The following is a 17,518-nucleotide window of genomic DNA, read 5'->3' as shown; positions in this document are numbered from 1 at the left end:
ACCAGGTGATCCACCCCAACACTGGTTGGGGAACATTTCTCTGGTTATGTTCCAGAATAGATTTCTTCTTCTTCTTCTTTTATTTATTCTTTTAAATCTCCTTTACACCTTTATTTGTCAGGAACACTTCAAATAAAACCTTCTTTTGGGATTTGCATGTATATGTATGTGAACAAATTGGGTTCACTTAAAGGAAAAAAAAAGCGGGTTGGTAAACTGTCATTATCACTAGTTATCTAGTGAAAGCCTACAAAGGATGCAACAGGAGGAAAGATGTAGATAGTATGTAACTGTGTACCTTTTTAATCTCAGAATTTTAAATATTTAACACCATTGCCATATAGTTACATCAGTGACTGTTAATCAGAATTATCTCACAGATTGTCGTCAGAATTAAAGATAATGTATGTATGGTGCGTAGGAGTATTTGAAACTACATCCGTACACTTAGTTTTTACCTTAATTTTCTTTCAGCACCACGGTCAACGTCAAATATCTGGAAGGACGTTGAAATATCCTCAAAGTGAAATTGTATGTGACTTAATTAAATTCTATTTAACTGTATCCGGTAACTCTAACTATAGAAACAGGGAGACGAATAACCAGAGTAGTCAGAACCTCAACATGGGTAGGGGAAAAATCCCGTCCTCCTTCGCATTCTCCAAGGTGACTTACAGAACGCTAACGCCTTGCATACGGACAGGCGCCCCAAATTTAAGTTCGCGGTCATCTTTAAAAACCCCCAGGGAGCTATGGACCCAGGTCTCGACCAGCTCTAAGGTCCCACCCTCGCTGATCTCAGGTTACCCAACCCTCCTCTCGGGTTACCCAACCCGGCCTTGCCGCAGTCCTTGGGTCTTCGGCCCCTCCCGCCCCTCGCCGGCAGTGCCAGCCGAGCCGGGCTGCCCCACTGCGCATGCTCCTCGCCGCGCGGGTGGAGAGCGCCGGGGCAGGGAGGCGAGCACCAGGCGCTGGTCCCTCCGGGCAGGGGAGGTAGGCCTGGGCCTGACGCCGGCCACGCAGCGGCGGGAGAGTGAGCACCCGGGCGGCGGCGTCCTGGAGACCCGCGAGAGATGGAAGCGGCGGCGACGCCGGCGACGGCCGGGGCGGCGGGGTGCGAGGAGCTAGGTCGGTGTTGTGCGTGGGCAGGGACCCGGGGCTGACGTAGGCGGGGGTCTGTGCGGGGGTCGGGTGCGCCCACACCTCCCGGGGCCCCTCGGCCACGGCCGGGAGGAGGCGGACCCTGCCCCCCCGCCCGTCAGCATCCGGGTTCCACAGGGAAAGACGTGGGGCCGAGTGGGCGGTGTGTGTACGTGTGTGTGTATGCGGGCGTGTGTGCTCCTGAGGTTGTGGGACTAGCACGGGTTCTAATTTAAACCTAGCAAACAAACCTCCCCAGGAAGTTGGAATGAGTTGAGGCCTGATTGCTAACTGACCCCGTTGTCAGCATCCGCAAAGGAACCGGTTATCTGACCCCGAGAGCTTGGTCAGACGAAGCCCAGGCCTCAATAGGGTGTTAAAATGTGTGTGTGTGTTTGCGCGCGCGCGTGTGGGTGAGTGTGTGTGTTGAGTGGGGCGGGGCCCTGTGTGTACACGTCGAAGACGCGAGAGCCTGCGCTGCGACTCTCACAGTTTTTTTCCCAATGATGCTTTAAGGAAGTTATCATTGTTCTGCTTTTCAAATGCTGCAGCCCCTTTCGGAATCTCCAGATGAATCCTCATTTTACCCCTTGTTATCCCAGAGTTTCGAACAGGTCGTGCTGACCAGAATGAACAAGAGATACCTGTAGCTTGCTCACTTGGCAAAGTTTGTTTTCCTGCTTTCCTTCGATCCTTTTGGCGACAGGGCGTGTTTGTTTATGGTTTCCCGCTGTCCAAAACAAAAAAGTAGGGATTAGGGTGATAAAATGATCGCTCTGCCAGTTATATGTACTGTACTGGGGAGTATTTTTCATTCGATGCTGATTAAATGTAATTAAAAGATTAAATCTAAATGTAATCTTCAAGAAAACGGTTGAACTTTAAAAAATACCGTATTATAAGTAACTTACAGGTTTTATTCCTCTAATAGCTTGCAGGGCACTTTGCAGTGGAATTTTTTTCAGGCCATAATAGTAGAAACAATAAATAACATTTTATTGCATGCTTACTGTGTGCAAACACTGTGCTAAGTGCTTTACCTATGCATTGTCTTTAACCCTCACAGCATTTGGGATAGGTGCTATTATGATCTCCATTTTATAGATACAGTAATTTTAAGCTTATTAATGGCAGAACCCAAATGTAAACTCAGGTTTGCCTGTTTTAAATTCATTAACAACCTGTCTTAGTGAGGATATGGAGAAATGAGTATTCTCATGCATTGCTGGCAGGAAAGGGATAATACAGTTATCCTTAAAAATGTACATATCCTTTGACCCAGCAATTCTCCTTCTGAATATTTCCAGAGGAAATAAGTAATGTAACAAATGCTTATATCAAGAGGTTTTCATTATAGTATATAGAGAAAAGCTGTTAACTAAAGTACAATGAAAGGAAATTGGTTAAATTGTGGTATAGCTGTATACTGTCTAACCATTAAAAGTGATATGGAAAGATGTTCACCATGTACATTTTCTTTAACTGAAAAAAAAGTTACAAATTATTTCAGTTTTTTTAAGTTTTATGTATTCATTAATTCAACACATATTCATTCAGCTTCCCCTACGCACTTGAGATACATCGTGAGCAAAACAGATAAAAATTCCTGTTCTTATGGAGCTTGTATTTAGTAAGGGGAAGCAGAGAGTACGCGGTAAAGACAATAACCAGTTAATTATATAGTATGTTAGGTGAAAAGTGCTATGGAAAACAAGAGCAGGGTAAGGGAAATCAGGAATGAGGGTGGGGGCTAGGCAGTTTGCAGTATTTTATAAAATGGTTGGGATGGGCCTTATTGAAAAGGTGCAATTTGAGTAAAGACTTGGAAGAGGTAAGGAAATTAGCCAAATGGATATCTGGGGAAAGACTACTCCAGGCGGGAAGAATAACTAAAGGAATAGCAAGGAGACCAAAGTGGCTGAAGCAGAGTGATGGAGGTAGCCATGAGGCCAAATTATGTAGGGTCTTGTAGGCAATGTAGACTGTGACTTTTACCCTGAGGGAAGGGGGGACCAATGCAGGGTTTGAACAGAGGAATGTCATGATCTGCCTTGTTTTAAAAGGATTGCGTTGACTGCCATGTGAAGAATAAACTGTAAGGGGGCAAAAGTAAAAGCAGGAGAATATTTCAGTAATTCAGGAAAGATGTGGGTGTCCTTCAGAGCAGTATGGCAGTGGCAGTGGAGGTGAAGAGACATAGTTAGCCTCTAGGTATATTTTTAAAGAACCAGTGTGATTTCCTGACAGAGTGGATGAGGGTTAGAGAGTAAAACGGAGGAGACAAGAAAGACTCCAGAGTATCTAGAAGAATGAAATTGTTATTAACTGGGATATTATGGTGGTTTTGTAATATTCCTACAGATTCTTTGATGTTTGTCTCTCAAGTAGGAGAAACTTAATTTTTTTCTCTTCGAGTGGGGGCTGGACTTAGTAACTTGTGTCTAATGAAAGATTTGGGTAGAAGTGATGATGTATGACTTCAATACTAGATAATAAAGTGCATTGTACCTTCCTCCTTGCTTTCTCTTTTTGAATCACTCACTTGAAGGAAAGCTAGCTGTCATGTTGCAAGGAGAATCAAGCGGTTCTAAGGAAAGCTCCGTGTTGCACAGAACTGAGGGCTCCTGACAATAGCCATAAATTGTTATACAGCAATAGATAACTAATACAAATGGGTAAAGTTGCAGGAATAGCAGGCTTGCTGGTGAAGACCAGTTCAGTTTGGGGCATGTTAAGTTTGAGATGTCCATTAGGTATCAAAGTGCAGATATCAAGTAGGCAATTGGATTTATGTCTAGCATTAGTGAAATGTCTGGTCTGGAAATATAAGTTTGGATGCTATCAGCATATGGATAGTTTTTAAAGATAGGAAACAGAATGAGAAGATATGAGAGTTGTTTGTGTGTGTGTGTGTGTGCCTGTGAATATGTACTCTAAAATGTTAACAGTAGTAATTTCTGGGTAATGAAGTAATTTTTAATTTCAAAAATGTTGTTTATGTATTTTCTGATTTTCTACAATGACCAAGTGTTATTTAATTTAAAAAAAGAATTTCCAAAAATGGGTATTTATGTAAAAAGCAGTGGTAGAGATGTTAAGATACAGGTTCTCGTAAGGTATGTGAATAGCTAAGGTCTGCACTTTATTCATAGCCCATGGGGCCCTCCGGAAAGTTTCTTGCTGTGTATATTTCTTCCTCCTCAGAAATGAACAAAATAGTTATGGTTCTTATTTTATATCTAGAGAGTAGTTTATAGATTCAGGTGACAATATTATGTTATTTTTAAAAATGAAACTATTTCTACTTTCTTTTAGTTTGTCTATTGCCAAAATACAAGTGATTTTTAAATTTTATTATAAAAGTAATGCAAGTTTGCTACAACTGCTTTTCTTTTCTTTTCTTTTTTTTTTTTTTAACATTTTCCAGAGAAGGAAAAGTGTACTAATGTTATCCAATTGTCCATCTATATTCTGGTAAATTTGTTTACATTTTGATATATTTACTTTCCCTTATTTCTACTTAATTTTTAAAAACATGATTGGAATCATATTGCAAATATTCAGCTTTTTCCCACTTCGCATATGATACACTGTTCCCTGTTTTACTCAGACCTCAGTATTGCACCATAATGTCAGTGCAATACTTCATAAAGTGACTGTGCCTTAATTTAGTAATTTCCTGATTGCCACACATTTAGTTTGTTTTCCAATTTTCAATATCAGTAATGTTTTAATGAACATTCTTGTGCAAAATCCTCTTCTGCATACACTAGCTTGTCAGAAGTAGAATTACTAGGTGAAAGAAATAAACATTTTTAAGACTTTAATACCTAGGATATTGCTAAATTAATGTGATTTTAGAACATTCTGTCTACAACTTGAAATTTACGTTGGTTTTAGGCTTGAAAATTGAGATTCAAACAATTTTCTTGCCAAATAAGACAACATACAAGCCCTGCCTAATTTAAGAATGTTCCATTTGTATGCACCGTTAATGTATCCCTATGGTATACTATGTAATACACCTAACATCAGATATATTGTGTATAATAAATGTTGTATAATATTGAATCAAGCTGGTGTTTCTTATTTATCTATAATTTCTCCACTCGTAAATCGGTAGCGCACGTATTCCTTAATAGTGTTTTAGTTTATAAGACATCATTAATTTTTACAATAATAATCACAGCATTTTCCAGAGCTGCCCAATTTAGTACTTAACTAAAAATTACAACAAAACATTGGGAACATAATAGACATTATGTATGATGTAAATTGGGTTGTATAATCTTTAATTCCTTTGGGGTGTCAGTTATTATTTCATATGTTCTTAACTCTGTTTACTGTGTTGAGTTGTTGAGTGTTTATCTCCCTTACTAGTCTCTATTTCCTTCTGGCAGGTATAACATGTTTTGCCCATCTTTGCATACGCAATCTTACAGCAGTTTATAACTCATAAATGCTCAGAAGTATTAATTATTAAATTATTTCTAATTTTTGTCAAAGATTGGCATTTAGAAATCCTGTACAGCTTAATATGCTTCTAATATATGGAGGAACAGGAAAAAAAGTGTTTATTGATTACTTATTTATGTGCCAAGGTCTAGGCTCTACGCTTCATATACGTTATTTCATTCTTCATATTCTATCTATGTAATGTAAATATAATGTATATGATAATTTCATATAATTATCATTTGTGATGACATCACAAACCCCCTGTGTAATAGAAGTTATTATTTTCATTGTACATATGAGAAAATAGGCCCAGAGGAATCTGGTTAAAATGTAAATCAGATGATATCACTCCAAAGCCCAAAACTCTCTAGTGCTATGCTGCCCAGTACAATAGCCATTAGTTATATGGTTGTTGAGCACTTGAAATGTGGTGTGTTCAAGCTGAAATATGCTGCAAGTGTAAAATACATGCTAGATTTCAAAGACTTAGTATGAAAAATAGAATCTAAAATATCTTTTACTGTTGATTACATGTTGAAATGATATTTTAGATAATCAAGTTAAATAAAATATTAAAATTTCCTGTTTCTTTGTAAAAAACTTACTAGAAAAATTTATATTTATGTACTATAAATTTACATTCACATTTATATTTATAAATTTATATTTAATATACATTTACATTTATATATAATATAAATTTATATTTAATATAAATTTATATTTTTATTATAAATATTTTATATTAGCTAGAAACATAAATTTAAAATTAAATTTGAATATAAATTAAATATTAAATGTAAATTAATTTTAATTTAAATTAAATTAAAATTTAAATATAAATATAAATTTACATGTATATTACATTGCATTCCTATTGGAAGGCACTGCTCTAGTGGCTTTTCATGTCACATGGAATGGTCTACAAGGCTGTGTACAGTCTGCCTTCTGTCACATCTGATCTGATCTCATCTCCTACTCCTCCTCCGCACTCATTCCTCTCTAGCTACTCTACTGTGCCCTCCTTGTTCCTTAAACATACCAGACTCCCATCCTGAGGGCCTTTGCCTTTATTCCTGCTGCCTAGATTACTCTCCCTCCCACAGGATATGGACGCTGCTCACTCCTGCTCCTTCTTCAGGACTTCTTTGAAATGCCACTTTCTCAGGCCTCCTTTGGTTGTCTATCCAAAATTAGAGGCTCTCTGTCTCAATCCTTGTGTTTCTCCTTAGCACTTAAAACTATCTAACTTATCTCTGTTTTACTTATTATCTTATTGTCTCTTTTCTTCGCTAGAATTAGAGCTCCATGGAGGCAGGATTTTTTTTTTTTTTTTGAGTTTTAGTAATTATTCTCAGCATCTAATGGTGTTTAACGTATATTAGGGCCTCATTAATATTTGTGAAATTGAATAGGAACCCCTTGTAACCTCTTTAATTGAATACATTCAGTTATGAAGCAGAGAGCTTTTGTGTTGAGGTACTGGTGTTAGTGGATATTAGTGAGGATGACATTCTATTAATAGGGGTTTTTGAGAAGGGCCAGAAACTAGTAAATTTTGTGGAAGGGCTTACTCCTCTTTGCATCAGCTTCCATAATGTGTTTGCCTGTAATGCTGATGTGCATAAAAGCCATCATAGTCTTTGACATCCTTTTCACTAACAAACTAAAGGTAAGCCATGGGAGTCTGTTGTGCCAGGAAAAACAATTCCTGGTAACCACTTTCCTGTATATGTCTTTCCAGGAGTTCCACAGGAAGTTCCCAGAGAGAGTATGAATGCTAATTCTTTACCTCATACCTCACTGCTTTTCATCTGACATCACGGTGTGAAATAACCAGCGGAAGGATATGGTGGTAGTGATGGGTGCTGTCTTTCTTGAATCTGAGCCAGAAACCTTCCATAGGAAAGGGATGCGATTCTCAACAACACTGATTTGAAAACTTATCAAGCTTTCCAGCTTAATCTTCTGCCATATACATTTACCTTCAGTTTCAGTGACATTACACCAACCTAAAATTTCTCAAGCACGCAATTGTATTCAAGCCTGGAATGTCCCACTCAGCCTTGTGACCAATGCCAATGCTAAAAGCTCTCCTAAAATATTAAGAGTTAAGTGTAAGGAAATAATATTACTGTGTTTTTCTGTAGTGTATACCTAAATTGGAAACAAAAATACAATTTAGCATTTTATATTTAGTATTACCTGGAGCTTCTAAAAGTTATAAATGACTAATTGACTCTATTAATCTAATGTTCAGAGATCTAGGTATATATAGGCTATTACCATTTAAAGATGCAACTTCTTGGGTAATAAGTATTTCCTAGATATTTCTAGTTAGGTGTCTTTCAATTTACTCTTTAGATTCAAGAGCTATTTTATATCATTCAAGTTGATATGCTCAGTCTTAAAACCTGATTGCTTTACCTTTTCTTAGTTTAACAGATACACATTTTTTAGTATGTAATGTTAGCTCCCTATGTAGACTAAAGCTGGAGGGAAAGTCTTAGAGATTTTTCAGATGCAGTGAGCCAAGACCACGCCATTGCACTCCAGCCTGGGTGACAGAGTGAGACTCTGTCTCAAAAAAAAAAAAAAAAAGAATATTTAAGCACATAGTTAGAACTTAGCTAATAACGTCACATTGCATGGTTCTTTAATGGTAGAATCAAAATAGTAAATAAATATGTACTTCTTAAATTCCTAACACTATTAAGAAGTATTTTTATCTTTAATTAACTTACTTTAATCTCATTGTAAGAGAGTTAGAGGAGTTTCCTGAAATAATTCAGTTACAAATTTTTTTGTTGGCATATAATAATTGTACGTATTTGTGGAGTACATGAGATATTTTGATATAAACATACAGTATGTAATGATTAAATCAGGATAATTGAGATATCCATCATCTCAAATGTTTATCTTTTTTTGTATGGGTTGGGAAGATTTCAAATCCATTTCTCTAGTTGTTTTGAAATACATAACAAATTATTGTTAACTACAGTTGCCCTATTGTGCTACAGAACATTAGATCTTATTCCTACTACCTATTTGTATTTTTTGTACACAGGAATAATCAAATTTTTGTTAAGGTTTTAAATGTGAAGGATGAGATGAATTTAAAGCAAATATATATATGAAAAAGCTGTTTTTCACAGTAAGTCATGTTTAATGTTTTCTAGACAATGTAACATTGAAAATTAATGACTTTAAGAAGTAAGGGAAAGTGTAACCATAGGGATCACACTGTTGAACACAGTTAAATAAATATGACAGCTGCTAAACAATGTGAGAAGTTTGTTCAGAACTCTGAAGTTTCTTCAGAGTGACTCAGGTCCCAACTAATTTTTACTTGGGATTCTGAACATTATAATACTATTTTTAAAAACTTAAATCTGTGAATTACAAAACTAGTATTTATAGGTAATTTTAACAATTCCAGATTTCCAGGTTTATCTAAAAGGATATGAAAAATAAACTCTTCGATAATGCCATTACAAATAAACTTATTATTTACAGTTCATATTGTTGTTAAAGATATGAAAAAACTTACCATTTTCCGTACTTTCCTTACTGCTGTGATCTCTTGGGCAGTGTGCTTTAAATAACAGATTGTTCAGTTTTTGAAATACTGGTAGTGATAACTATCTTTATTGAGGACAGATAGTGTACTTAGTACAGCACAGAACATGCTGCATACTTCCTGACAGAAAGAAATCAGAAAGTTCAAATAACTGATAATTTGGATAAACTAAATGAATAAAAGCAAATGAACTCTAGTCAGCAAGGGCAGTGGAGTACATTTAGAAATAAAAATATTAACATGTTGGTGGTTGAAACTGATGTTCATACAACTAATTATGATGGTTATGGATTAAGTAGTCCCCCCACCCCTCAATTTATATGTAGTCATAGTGCTGCATACCTCAGGATGTGACCTTATTTAGAAATAGGGTCATTGTAGCTGTAATTAGCTAAGATGAAATCATAGCCAGGAGCTGTGGCTTATGCCTGTAATCCCAGCACTTTGGGAGGCCGAGGCAGATGGATCACCTGATATTAGGAGTTCGAGACCAGCATGACCAACATGGTGAAACCCTGTCTCTACTAAAAATACAAAAATTAGCTGAACGTGGTGGTGCATGCCTGTAATCCCAGCTACTCTGGAGGCAGAGGCAGGAGAATTGCTTGAACTTGGAGGGTGGAGGTTGCAGTGAGCCAAGATTGCGCCATTGTACTCCAGCCTGGTCAACAAGAGTGAAACTCTGTCTAAAAAAAAAAAAAAAAAAAAAGATGAGGTTATGCCGGAGTAGTCTGGGCCCCTAATCCAATATGACTGGTGTCCTTATAAAAAGGAAAAATTTAAACACAGAGAATGTCATGTGAATTTGAAGATGACTGTCCATAAACCAAGGAGAGAGGCCTACCTGGAACAGGGCTTTCCCTCCCAGCCTTTAGAAGGAACCAACCCTCCCAACACTTTTTCAGACTAATAGCCTCTAAAACTTTGAGGCAATAAATTATCTTGCAGTACTTGATTATGAGAGCCCTGGGAAACGAATGTGATGGTTTTATAAGAGTACCAATTTATTCTGTATAGAGTATAACAAAAAAGGACGTAAGGGAGAATGTATTGAAATGAAAATTTAATGTGTCACTTAAGATACGTATGAATGAAAATGAGGTAAAGACGGACATCAGAAGGGTCAGAGATATAAAGTGGTTGCATGGAAGACAGGCAAAGAAGTTCCAACATGCATGTAATTGAAATAGCTAAAGAAGTAGTGTTTGAACCAAATACATATTTAAAGCTATTATCCAACAAAACTTTATAGTAGAAATAAGAAAAAACCTAAATCAACATCTCAAAAGGGGCCCACTGTGTCCCTGGGAAAACTGACTTAGCATGATCAACCCCAAGACATATGGTAAAGTTATTAGACTTTAAAGACAAAGAAAGTATCTTCAGGACCTCTAGGGAAAATGAACAAGTTACTTAATGGCTGAGAAAATTAGTCTGCCATCAGACTTCTCAAAAGTAGCATATAAAAGCAAGGCAAAAGTGGAGCAGCATTTTCAAGAAACTCAAGGAAAGAAAGTGTGAGCCAAGCACTTTATATCTAGTTGTTCTTCAAGTATCCAGTCTATAAAGAAAAACAGTTTGAAACATGTAAAAACTCAGGGAATACTGTGCCCATGAGACTGTCCTGAGGAATCAGTTAGAGCAGTGGTCCTCAGAGTGTGGTCCCCAGACCAGCAACATCAGCAGCACTGGGGAACTTATTAGAAATGCGTAATTTTAGGCCCACCCCAGACTTGCTGAATGAGAAACTTTGGGATGGAGTCCATCATTGTGTGTTTTAGCAAGCCCTGCAGGCCATTCTGATGCATACCTTATAAGAAGATCTTCCAGCCAAGGGATGATTGAGGAAACTTTGGCAGAGAACTGATAGTGAATATTGATATTGATTGCAGCTATAGGTCTAAGAAATGAGTAGAGACATAATTTGAAGAACAGTATGAAAATATCCCTATGTATTGTCAAAGTAGAAAGAATACAACTAAAAATGAGAAAATAAGGAACAGAGAAAGGAAAAAGTAAAATTAAATTATTAATTGTGGTATAGGTAATAGGTAGAAGTCAGAGAGTACCACTTAAAACAGTCAAACAAGATAGTAAAAAATTAAGTAAGAAAAAAAGATGATTAAAGGCGTCATAAAAAATATAATGGCAAAGAAACCACTAGAACAATTCAATTAAATGTAATATATAATCCTGGATGGAGGAAAAAAATGCTAAGAGGAATTTGTTGGTATAACTGATGAAAGTGGAATATGGAATGTAGATTAAATAAAGTATTACATCAATGTTAAGCTGAATTTGATAACTTAATATGAATATTTAAGAGAATATTCTTGTTCTCAGGAAATAACACACTGAAAAAGTGGCAAAGGGCAAATTTTGATACTGAAATTTTAAATATTGGAATGACTTTGTAATTTTCTTCAAGATTTAAAAATGTGATTACTATTTACCTGTAGAGTATGATTCGAAGCTAAGCAGAGATGAAAATATATTTGATCATTCACATTTCTCATGGTGTAATTCTATGATGATTTACTATAAATCTCTTGTGGATAACGCAGAAAAAGTTTTGCATTGAATACTTAAGCTTTCACCTTGCACTGCATATTCCAAACAGCATATCCAGCAAATAAATTTAGTTGCTTCTTTTTAAATGTACTAAAACTCAGGGTATTAGTATGAACTAACTTTGGATGGAAATAGTAAAGACGAGTACAAATGGTATTTCCTAATATTTTAAAATTCATTTATACCAGCTTTATCCAAAATTTTTAAGCAATAGTGAAGTACTTTGTTTTTCTTTTTTAAAGAGATGGATGTAATGAGGCCTTTGATAAATGAGCAGAATTTTGATGGGACATCAGATGAAGAACATGAGCAAGAGCTTCTGCCTGTTCAGAAGCATTACCAACTTGATGATCAAGAGGGCATTTCGTAAGTGTTATGGTTTATAAGTCTCCTTTTCTTTTAATTCAGTATGTATTTTATAATCTTCTGCAGGGAAGACATTCTATTACATTACAAGACACAAATATAAGACATAGTCTCCACCTTCAATGAGTTTATAGTATGTTTGGGAAAGAAATGCATTTAAATCACAGAGCAGTATATAGGAATTACTGCAGTGATGATGCCTAACAAATGCTAAGGATCTTGAAAGAAGGGAGATCTGATTAAGTGGAACAGGAATGTTAAGAGAAGTGATGTCTGAAATGATCAGGAGGTAGGTAGTAAATGCTTCTTTATGCTGAAACAAAGTCATGGAGGTAGGAAAGCAAACCTTTTTTGACATTTTGTCATCATTAATAGATTCGAGTAACTTCTCATTCTAATGATAGTTTAATGGTTAAGCAAAGTAATACGCAATTGATCAGAGAAGAAGAATATAAACTGAAAAAATATTTAGGTAAACATTTTTGTTTCATAAGTTTAAACTTTTTGCTCTTCATTTTTGTTTCAACTTATTTCTTCCTGGTGAAGAGACATCCTTCAGATGCCTCTGGAAACTACTTTTAGGTCAAATCCCTTAGGGAATTCATAGTATCTAAAAATTAATTAATGTTTATCTTACCTGTTGATGCATATAGTTTTTAAACTTGTATTTTTTAAAATTAACTTCTTAGGTTAACAATCATAGACCAAATATGTTTAGTGTCATGGTTACATAGGTAGTGTCAGTATATTCTTTGTTACTAGCCAAATACTCAACATTGTTTTGAAAATCATAGCAGCAAAATATCTTATGAGAAAATTACTTTTTAAAAAAAATTTATTGCTTTACTGTGTACAAAACCACACTGTAAAGAGGATGCCTTTAGCCTTTTTTAATTTAATATTTTACTATCTTGTTTGGCAGATATTTCATTTAACTATCTCATTTAATATCCACAATAACTCTTGTTATTCTGCTTTTAATTAGCAAAGATAGGACTTGAACCAAGTATGACTTCTGGCCCAGTGGTGGGATGGAAATGTTATTTGGTTCCTTGCCTAGATTAATTTTCAGTTCCCATCTAGTACTAAAACCATGATCATGTTAAAATAGATTTTGTTCGAAAATATTTAAGTCTTATAACTTTTACTTTTCAGATTTGTACAAACTCTTATACACCTTCTTAAAGGAAATATTGGAACTGGCCTTTTAGGACTTCCATTGGCAATAAAAAATGCAGGCATAGTGGTAAGACTTATCTTTGTAATCACCAGTTAAGATACAGTTATCAGTCTCATTTATAGCAATCTAATGTCTGACCTAGTCAAATATAACCTGGTAAGGTGACGTTTAGATGATCATTTAGATGTTGTCTTGAAAAAATTGTGTCAACTGTGATAATGATATCTAACAAAAAATACTAATTACTTTATTCATTTCTACTTCATTACTTATTTGTAATATTTAGCCAAGTAAAGCCACAAACGTAAAACAGTCTTTGATTTTCAGGTATAGTTATATCTTCTTACTATTTTGGATTTTCAGGAATTGAATTTAGCAGTATAATCATAGCAACAAATATATTTATAGATCAGATTATTGGTAATGTGACATTGTATAGTTTTTTAGAGTCAAATATAAAGTTTTTAGAATTTAAATAACAGTTAAGAAAAGTTGATTGGGCGCGGTGGCTCATGCCTGTAATCCCAGCACTCTGGGAGGCTGAGGTGGGTGGATCACGAGGTCAGAAGATTGAGACCATCCTGGCTAAAACGGTGAAACCCCGTCTCTACTGAAAAATACAAAAAATTAGCCGGGTGTGGTGGCGGACGCCTGTAGTCCCAGCTACTTGGGAGGCTGAGGCAGGAGAATGGTGTGAAACCAGGAGGTGGAGTTTATAGTGAGCCGAGATCGCGCCACTGCACTCCAGCCTGGGCGACAGAGCGAGACTCTGTCTCCAAAAAAAAAAGAAAAATAATAACAATAACTTTTAAAAACCAACATGTAAAGCATTGTTAGAGGCAGCTATTGTAATTATTATAATTACAGAGATCCTTGTTAGGGGAGAAACCTATTTATGACGTCATAAAATCATATTTAGCCTTTTTTGAATAGACCAGTTTCTAAAAACAGTTTTAACTATCTCTGCATTTGACTGTTTTTCCCCCCTAATTTAGATGATAAAAACTTTTGATTATAAAAATAAACTTTGGCAGTATTTTGGTTGTATCTTGATAATTATTAGCATCGCTTTAATTTTAGTAAATAAATATTTAAAATATTTTATTTACTACTTTTTGAAATAATTATTTTCTAAGCATGGTTTCTGACACATAGTAAGTACCCAACAAGCAGTCTGTGGAAGTAAATTGCTCGCAGTCTCCGTTTGACATTGTGCTTTTTAGGGATTTCAGTAATGATGCATGGTTGTGTATAATTGTAACGGTGGGTCACTGGTAGTTGTAGACTTGCCATTTGATATTCAATATGATCTTGTGTTCTATCCTACTTTGTTATCTGTGCTCCATATTCGTAGGTTTAAGTAGCTAATAAGATGGAATTATACATTGTTGTCTTAAATATTACTCGAAATTCTTTCTGCATCAAGTTTATTAGTTTTCCCTTATGCAATGACTAATCATTTTGCCCAACAAGTATTTATTCAGTGCACATGAAAAATCCATTGATTCATTGCTTATGAGATTACTCAATTTCTGTTAAATATTTAAACCTTATACATTTTTTTCCCCACAGCTTGGACCAATCAGCCTTGTGTTTATAGGAATTATTTCTGTTCACTGTATGCACATATTGGTACGTTGCAGTCACTTTCTGTGTCTGAGGTAAATGTGGATTTGTTAAGCCTATTTATTTCAAAGCTATCTTTTTATTTAGAGCATCAGATAGTCTTATATTCTACTGTGCTTTGTATTTCCTTTAAGCTCTGATATAAATACATCTAAGGTAATGAATATGGAAGAGGGTAGCATTTCATATGATTTAAATCTGGTTAGAATCTATTTATTTTTAAAAGGTAGCCTTATTAGTGAAATAGTATGGTTTCTCAGTATAAATGGAAAAAATTAGAAAAGATACATAGAGGCATTGGAGACAGTGGTGTGACTTTTAGCTATAGCATAATGGTCTTCAATGTGTTAGTAATTCTCTTTTGATTATAATGCCTTTGGTGATCTCTGGTGATGTATGGGTTAGTAGATAGTCAACAAGATAATATTATTTTTCTTTATTTTTGTATCATGAAATACTTCTACTGGACAGTAGACCGTATGTATTCTAGTAGCCTAATGTCAAATCTTGACTCTTTTTTGTTGTTATTACATACTGTTAAAACTTTGGGCAAATCATTTATGAGCTTTATATAACAATGTATACTTGGGAAAAAAAAAAGAGAGAATGGAGAAATAATACCTACCTCATGGGAAGATTAAATGAGATAGTTTATGTGAAAATGTATTGTGCAGCCTTGCACAGATGTATTATTAATTAATGCCATTCTAAGAATGGAATAATTTAGACATGAATAATGTAGTTGCTTTAGGCATTTGAAATATTTAAATTAATAAAGCACAAATATTAAGTTACAAGTTATAAGTTATGTGCTAAAGTTACATAAACTTTAGCAGTAGATAAAATTAATATGCTGGCAAAAAGGACAGATTTAAACTTTTAAAATTTGATGAGGCATGCTTTAAAAGTATGAAGATCTTAACATTTTGATAACTCATTTATCAGTGCATAGCCTTGCATTTATTAATTCCTATTTATTTTATATTTATTTCAAGAGGTGGTTTTATGGACCAACTTAAAATTTTTCTTTTTTCCTTTGCATGTATGTCATTAAATTACAGGTTTAAAAAGTCAACATTAGGTTACGGTGACACCGTGAGCTTTGCTATGGAAGTGAGTCCTTGGAGTTGTCTTCAGAAGCAAGCAGCGTGGGGACGGTAAGTACTTATTCTGTTATTAATATGTGATTGTTAAAATCATGTTAATTTTAAGGATTTTAATCTAACAAGATACATAAATAAAAATATGATAAAGCTGGAAAATAGACATATGTAACCCTTAAACAGACTTGGGTTCTAATCTGAACTTGACCGTTTTTCAGTTTTCTGACCTTGATCAAATTATTTATCATTGTGGTTTGGTTTTCTCACTATGAAATGAGTTTATAGTAATACCCATTTCACAGGATCATTATGGTAGATGAAATAAAATGGTATTTATAAAGCATGACCTGCTCAGATAATGACATAATCATGTTCATTAATTTTTTAAATAAAGGAAAACAAGAAAAATGTTGTCTCATTATTTCAAATGAAGTTGTAGTATTTAGTTACATGCTTATCTGAGGTATGGATATATTTTAGCATAACCTTATTTTATTGTCTTGTTATTTAAATGTAACTTTATTATTGGTGGCTCTGCCTCAGCAAAGTCAGATGAATACAGGACTAGAAAAATAAGGAAGCATAAGCAGTCAGCAAAGTGCTACCTATTGTACAGATGACATGTGAGATGGGAATTAAAACAAGAACAGTGTTAGTAGAGTAGTTTATAGTTAAGTATGGCCTTTCTGGAGATTTTCAGGAAGTTAGATTTGGTATGAGCTGCTCAGAGTTCCTGATATGCTGAGTAGGAGGATATATACTATAATAAAATGTTTTAAAACTTTTGAAAAGAGAAATAAAATATATTGACATTTCAGTAGCTCTTATGGATACTTATTTGTGGATATCTTTTTTCAGGAGTGTGGTTGACTTTTTTCTGGTGATAACACAGCTGGGATTCTGTAGTGTTTATATTGTCTTCTTAGCTGAAAATGTGAAACAAGTGAGTATTTTTCTTCAGTTAATGAAATCATTTTCTTCTAAAGCCCTAGTTATGGCTTCATATTTCTTCTGTGGAAGCCATGGTTGAATTTGAAAATGTGTTCCCTTTCATAAATAATCTTCCTTTACAGATTTTCCTTTAGTCTTTTTTTCTTGCAATTTGGATTTCTGCTGTAATTGTTGATTTTACTATTTTGTTATAATACTGATAATGCTTGTTTTCTCAGATCAGAATATGACATAATTTACTGATTTCTTAGCTATGTGAAACTTAGATCTCAAAAGCATATACAGAGAGGCTTTGGAAGCATATTCTTTACATTGGCATTCTATAAAGAACAATATAAGGCTTTAGCCAGTAGCCTAAAAAAATCAAGTAAAAATAGTGAACATTCATTATTAAAATCCAGTAATTATAGCCATTGTGTAAAAAGATACTGTGTCCAAAAATGAACAGCTTTATGTAGTTCTTTCAGAAACTTTCTCATATTATGAAGGTTTGCTTTAAGAAGAAGTGGTGTGCAGTCTTGGAAGAGATTGACAGTGTAT

At 34.9% G+C, this 17,518-nt stretch overlaps 1 protein-coding gene and 1 long non-coding RNA gene across 13 annotated transcripts in view; one reads left to right on the top strand and one right to left on the bottom strand.

Moving 5' to 3' along the window:
• Window positions 1-280: 280 nt before the first annotated feature.
• Window positions 281-9,195, bottom strand: LOC141408510 (uncharacterized). The gene is made up of 2 exons (XR_012423648.1): window positions 9,152-9,195; window positions 281-1,870 (listed from the first exon to the last, which is right to left on the bottom strand). It is a non-coding gene; the product is annotated as an uncharacterized lncRNA (long non-coding RNA).
• The window catches only part of SLC36A4 (solute carrier family 36 member 4), a 49,058-nt gene continuing 32,476 nt past the window's right edge, over window positions 937-17,518 (top strand). For all 12 annotated transcript variants that reach the window (XR_012423614.1, XR_012423613.1, XR_012423611.1 and 9 more), the window contains exons 1-6: window positions 937-1,128; window positions 11,995-12,118; window positions 13,274-13,364; window positions 14,871-14,959; window positions 15,986-16,081; window positions 16,886-16,970. Coding sequence is in view for 3 of the 12 variants with exons in the window: in XM_045371190.3 (XP_045227125.1) it covers window positions 1,074-1,128; window positions 11,995-12,118; window positions 13,274-13,364; window positions 14,871-14,959; window positions 15,986-16,081; window positions 16,886-16,970 (540 nt within the window). In the remaining 9 variants the exon portion in view is untranslated. The remainder of the gene's footprint in view (window positions 1,129-11,994; window positions 12,119-13,273; window positions 13,365-14,870; window positions 14,960-15,985; window positions 16,082-16,885; window positions 16,971-17,518) is intronic.

Source organism: Macaca fascicularis, chromosome 14 (assembly GCF_037993035.2).
Source record: "Macaca fascicularis isolate 582-1 chromosome 14, T2T-MFA8v1.1".
In the NCBI taxonomy this organism is placed as follows: domain Eukaryota; kingdom Metazoa; phylum Chordata; class Mammalia; order Primates; family Cercopithecidae; genus Macaca; species Macaca fascicularis.
The sequence above is the reverse complement of the archived record's forward strand: the minus strand, read 5'-3'. Positions and strand labels throughout refer to the sequence as shown.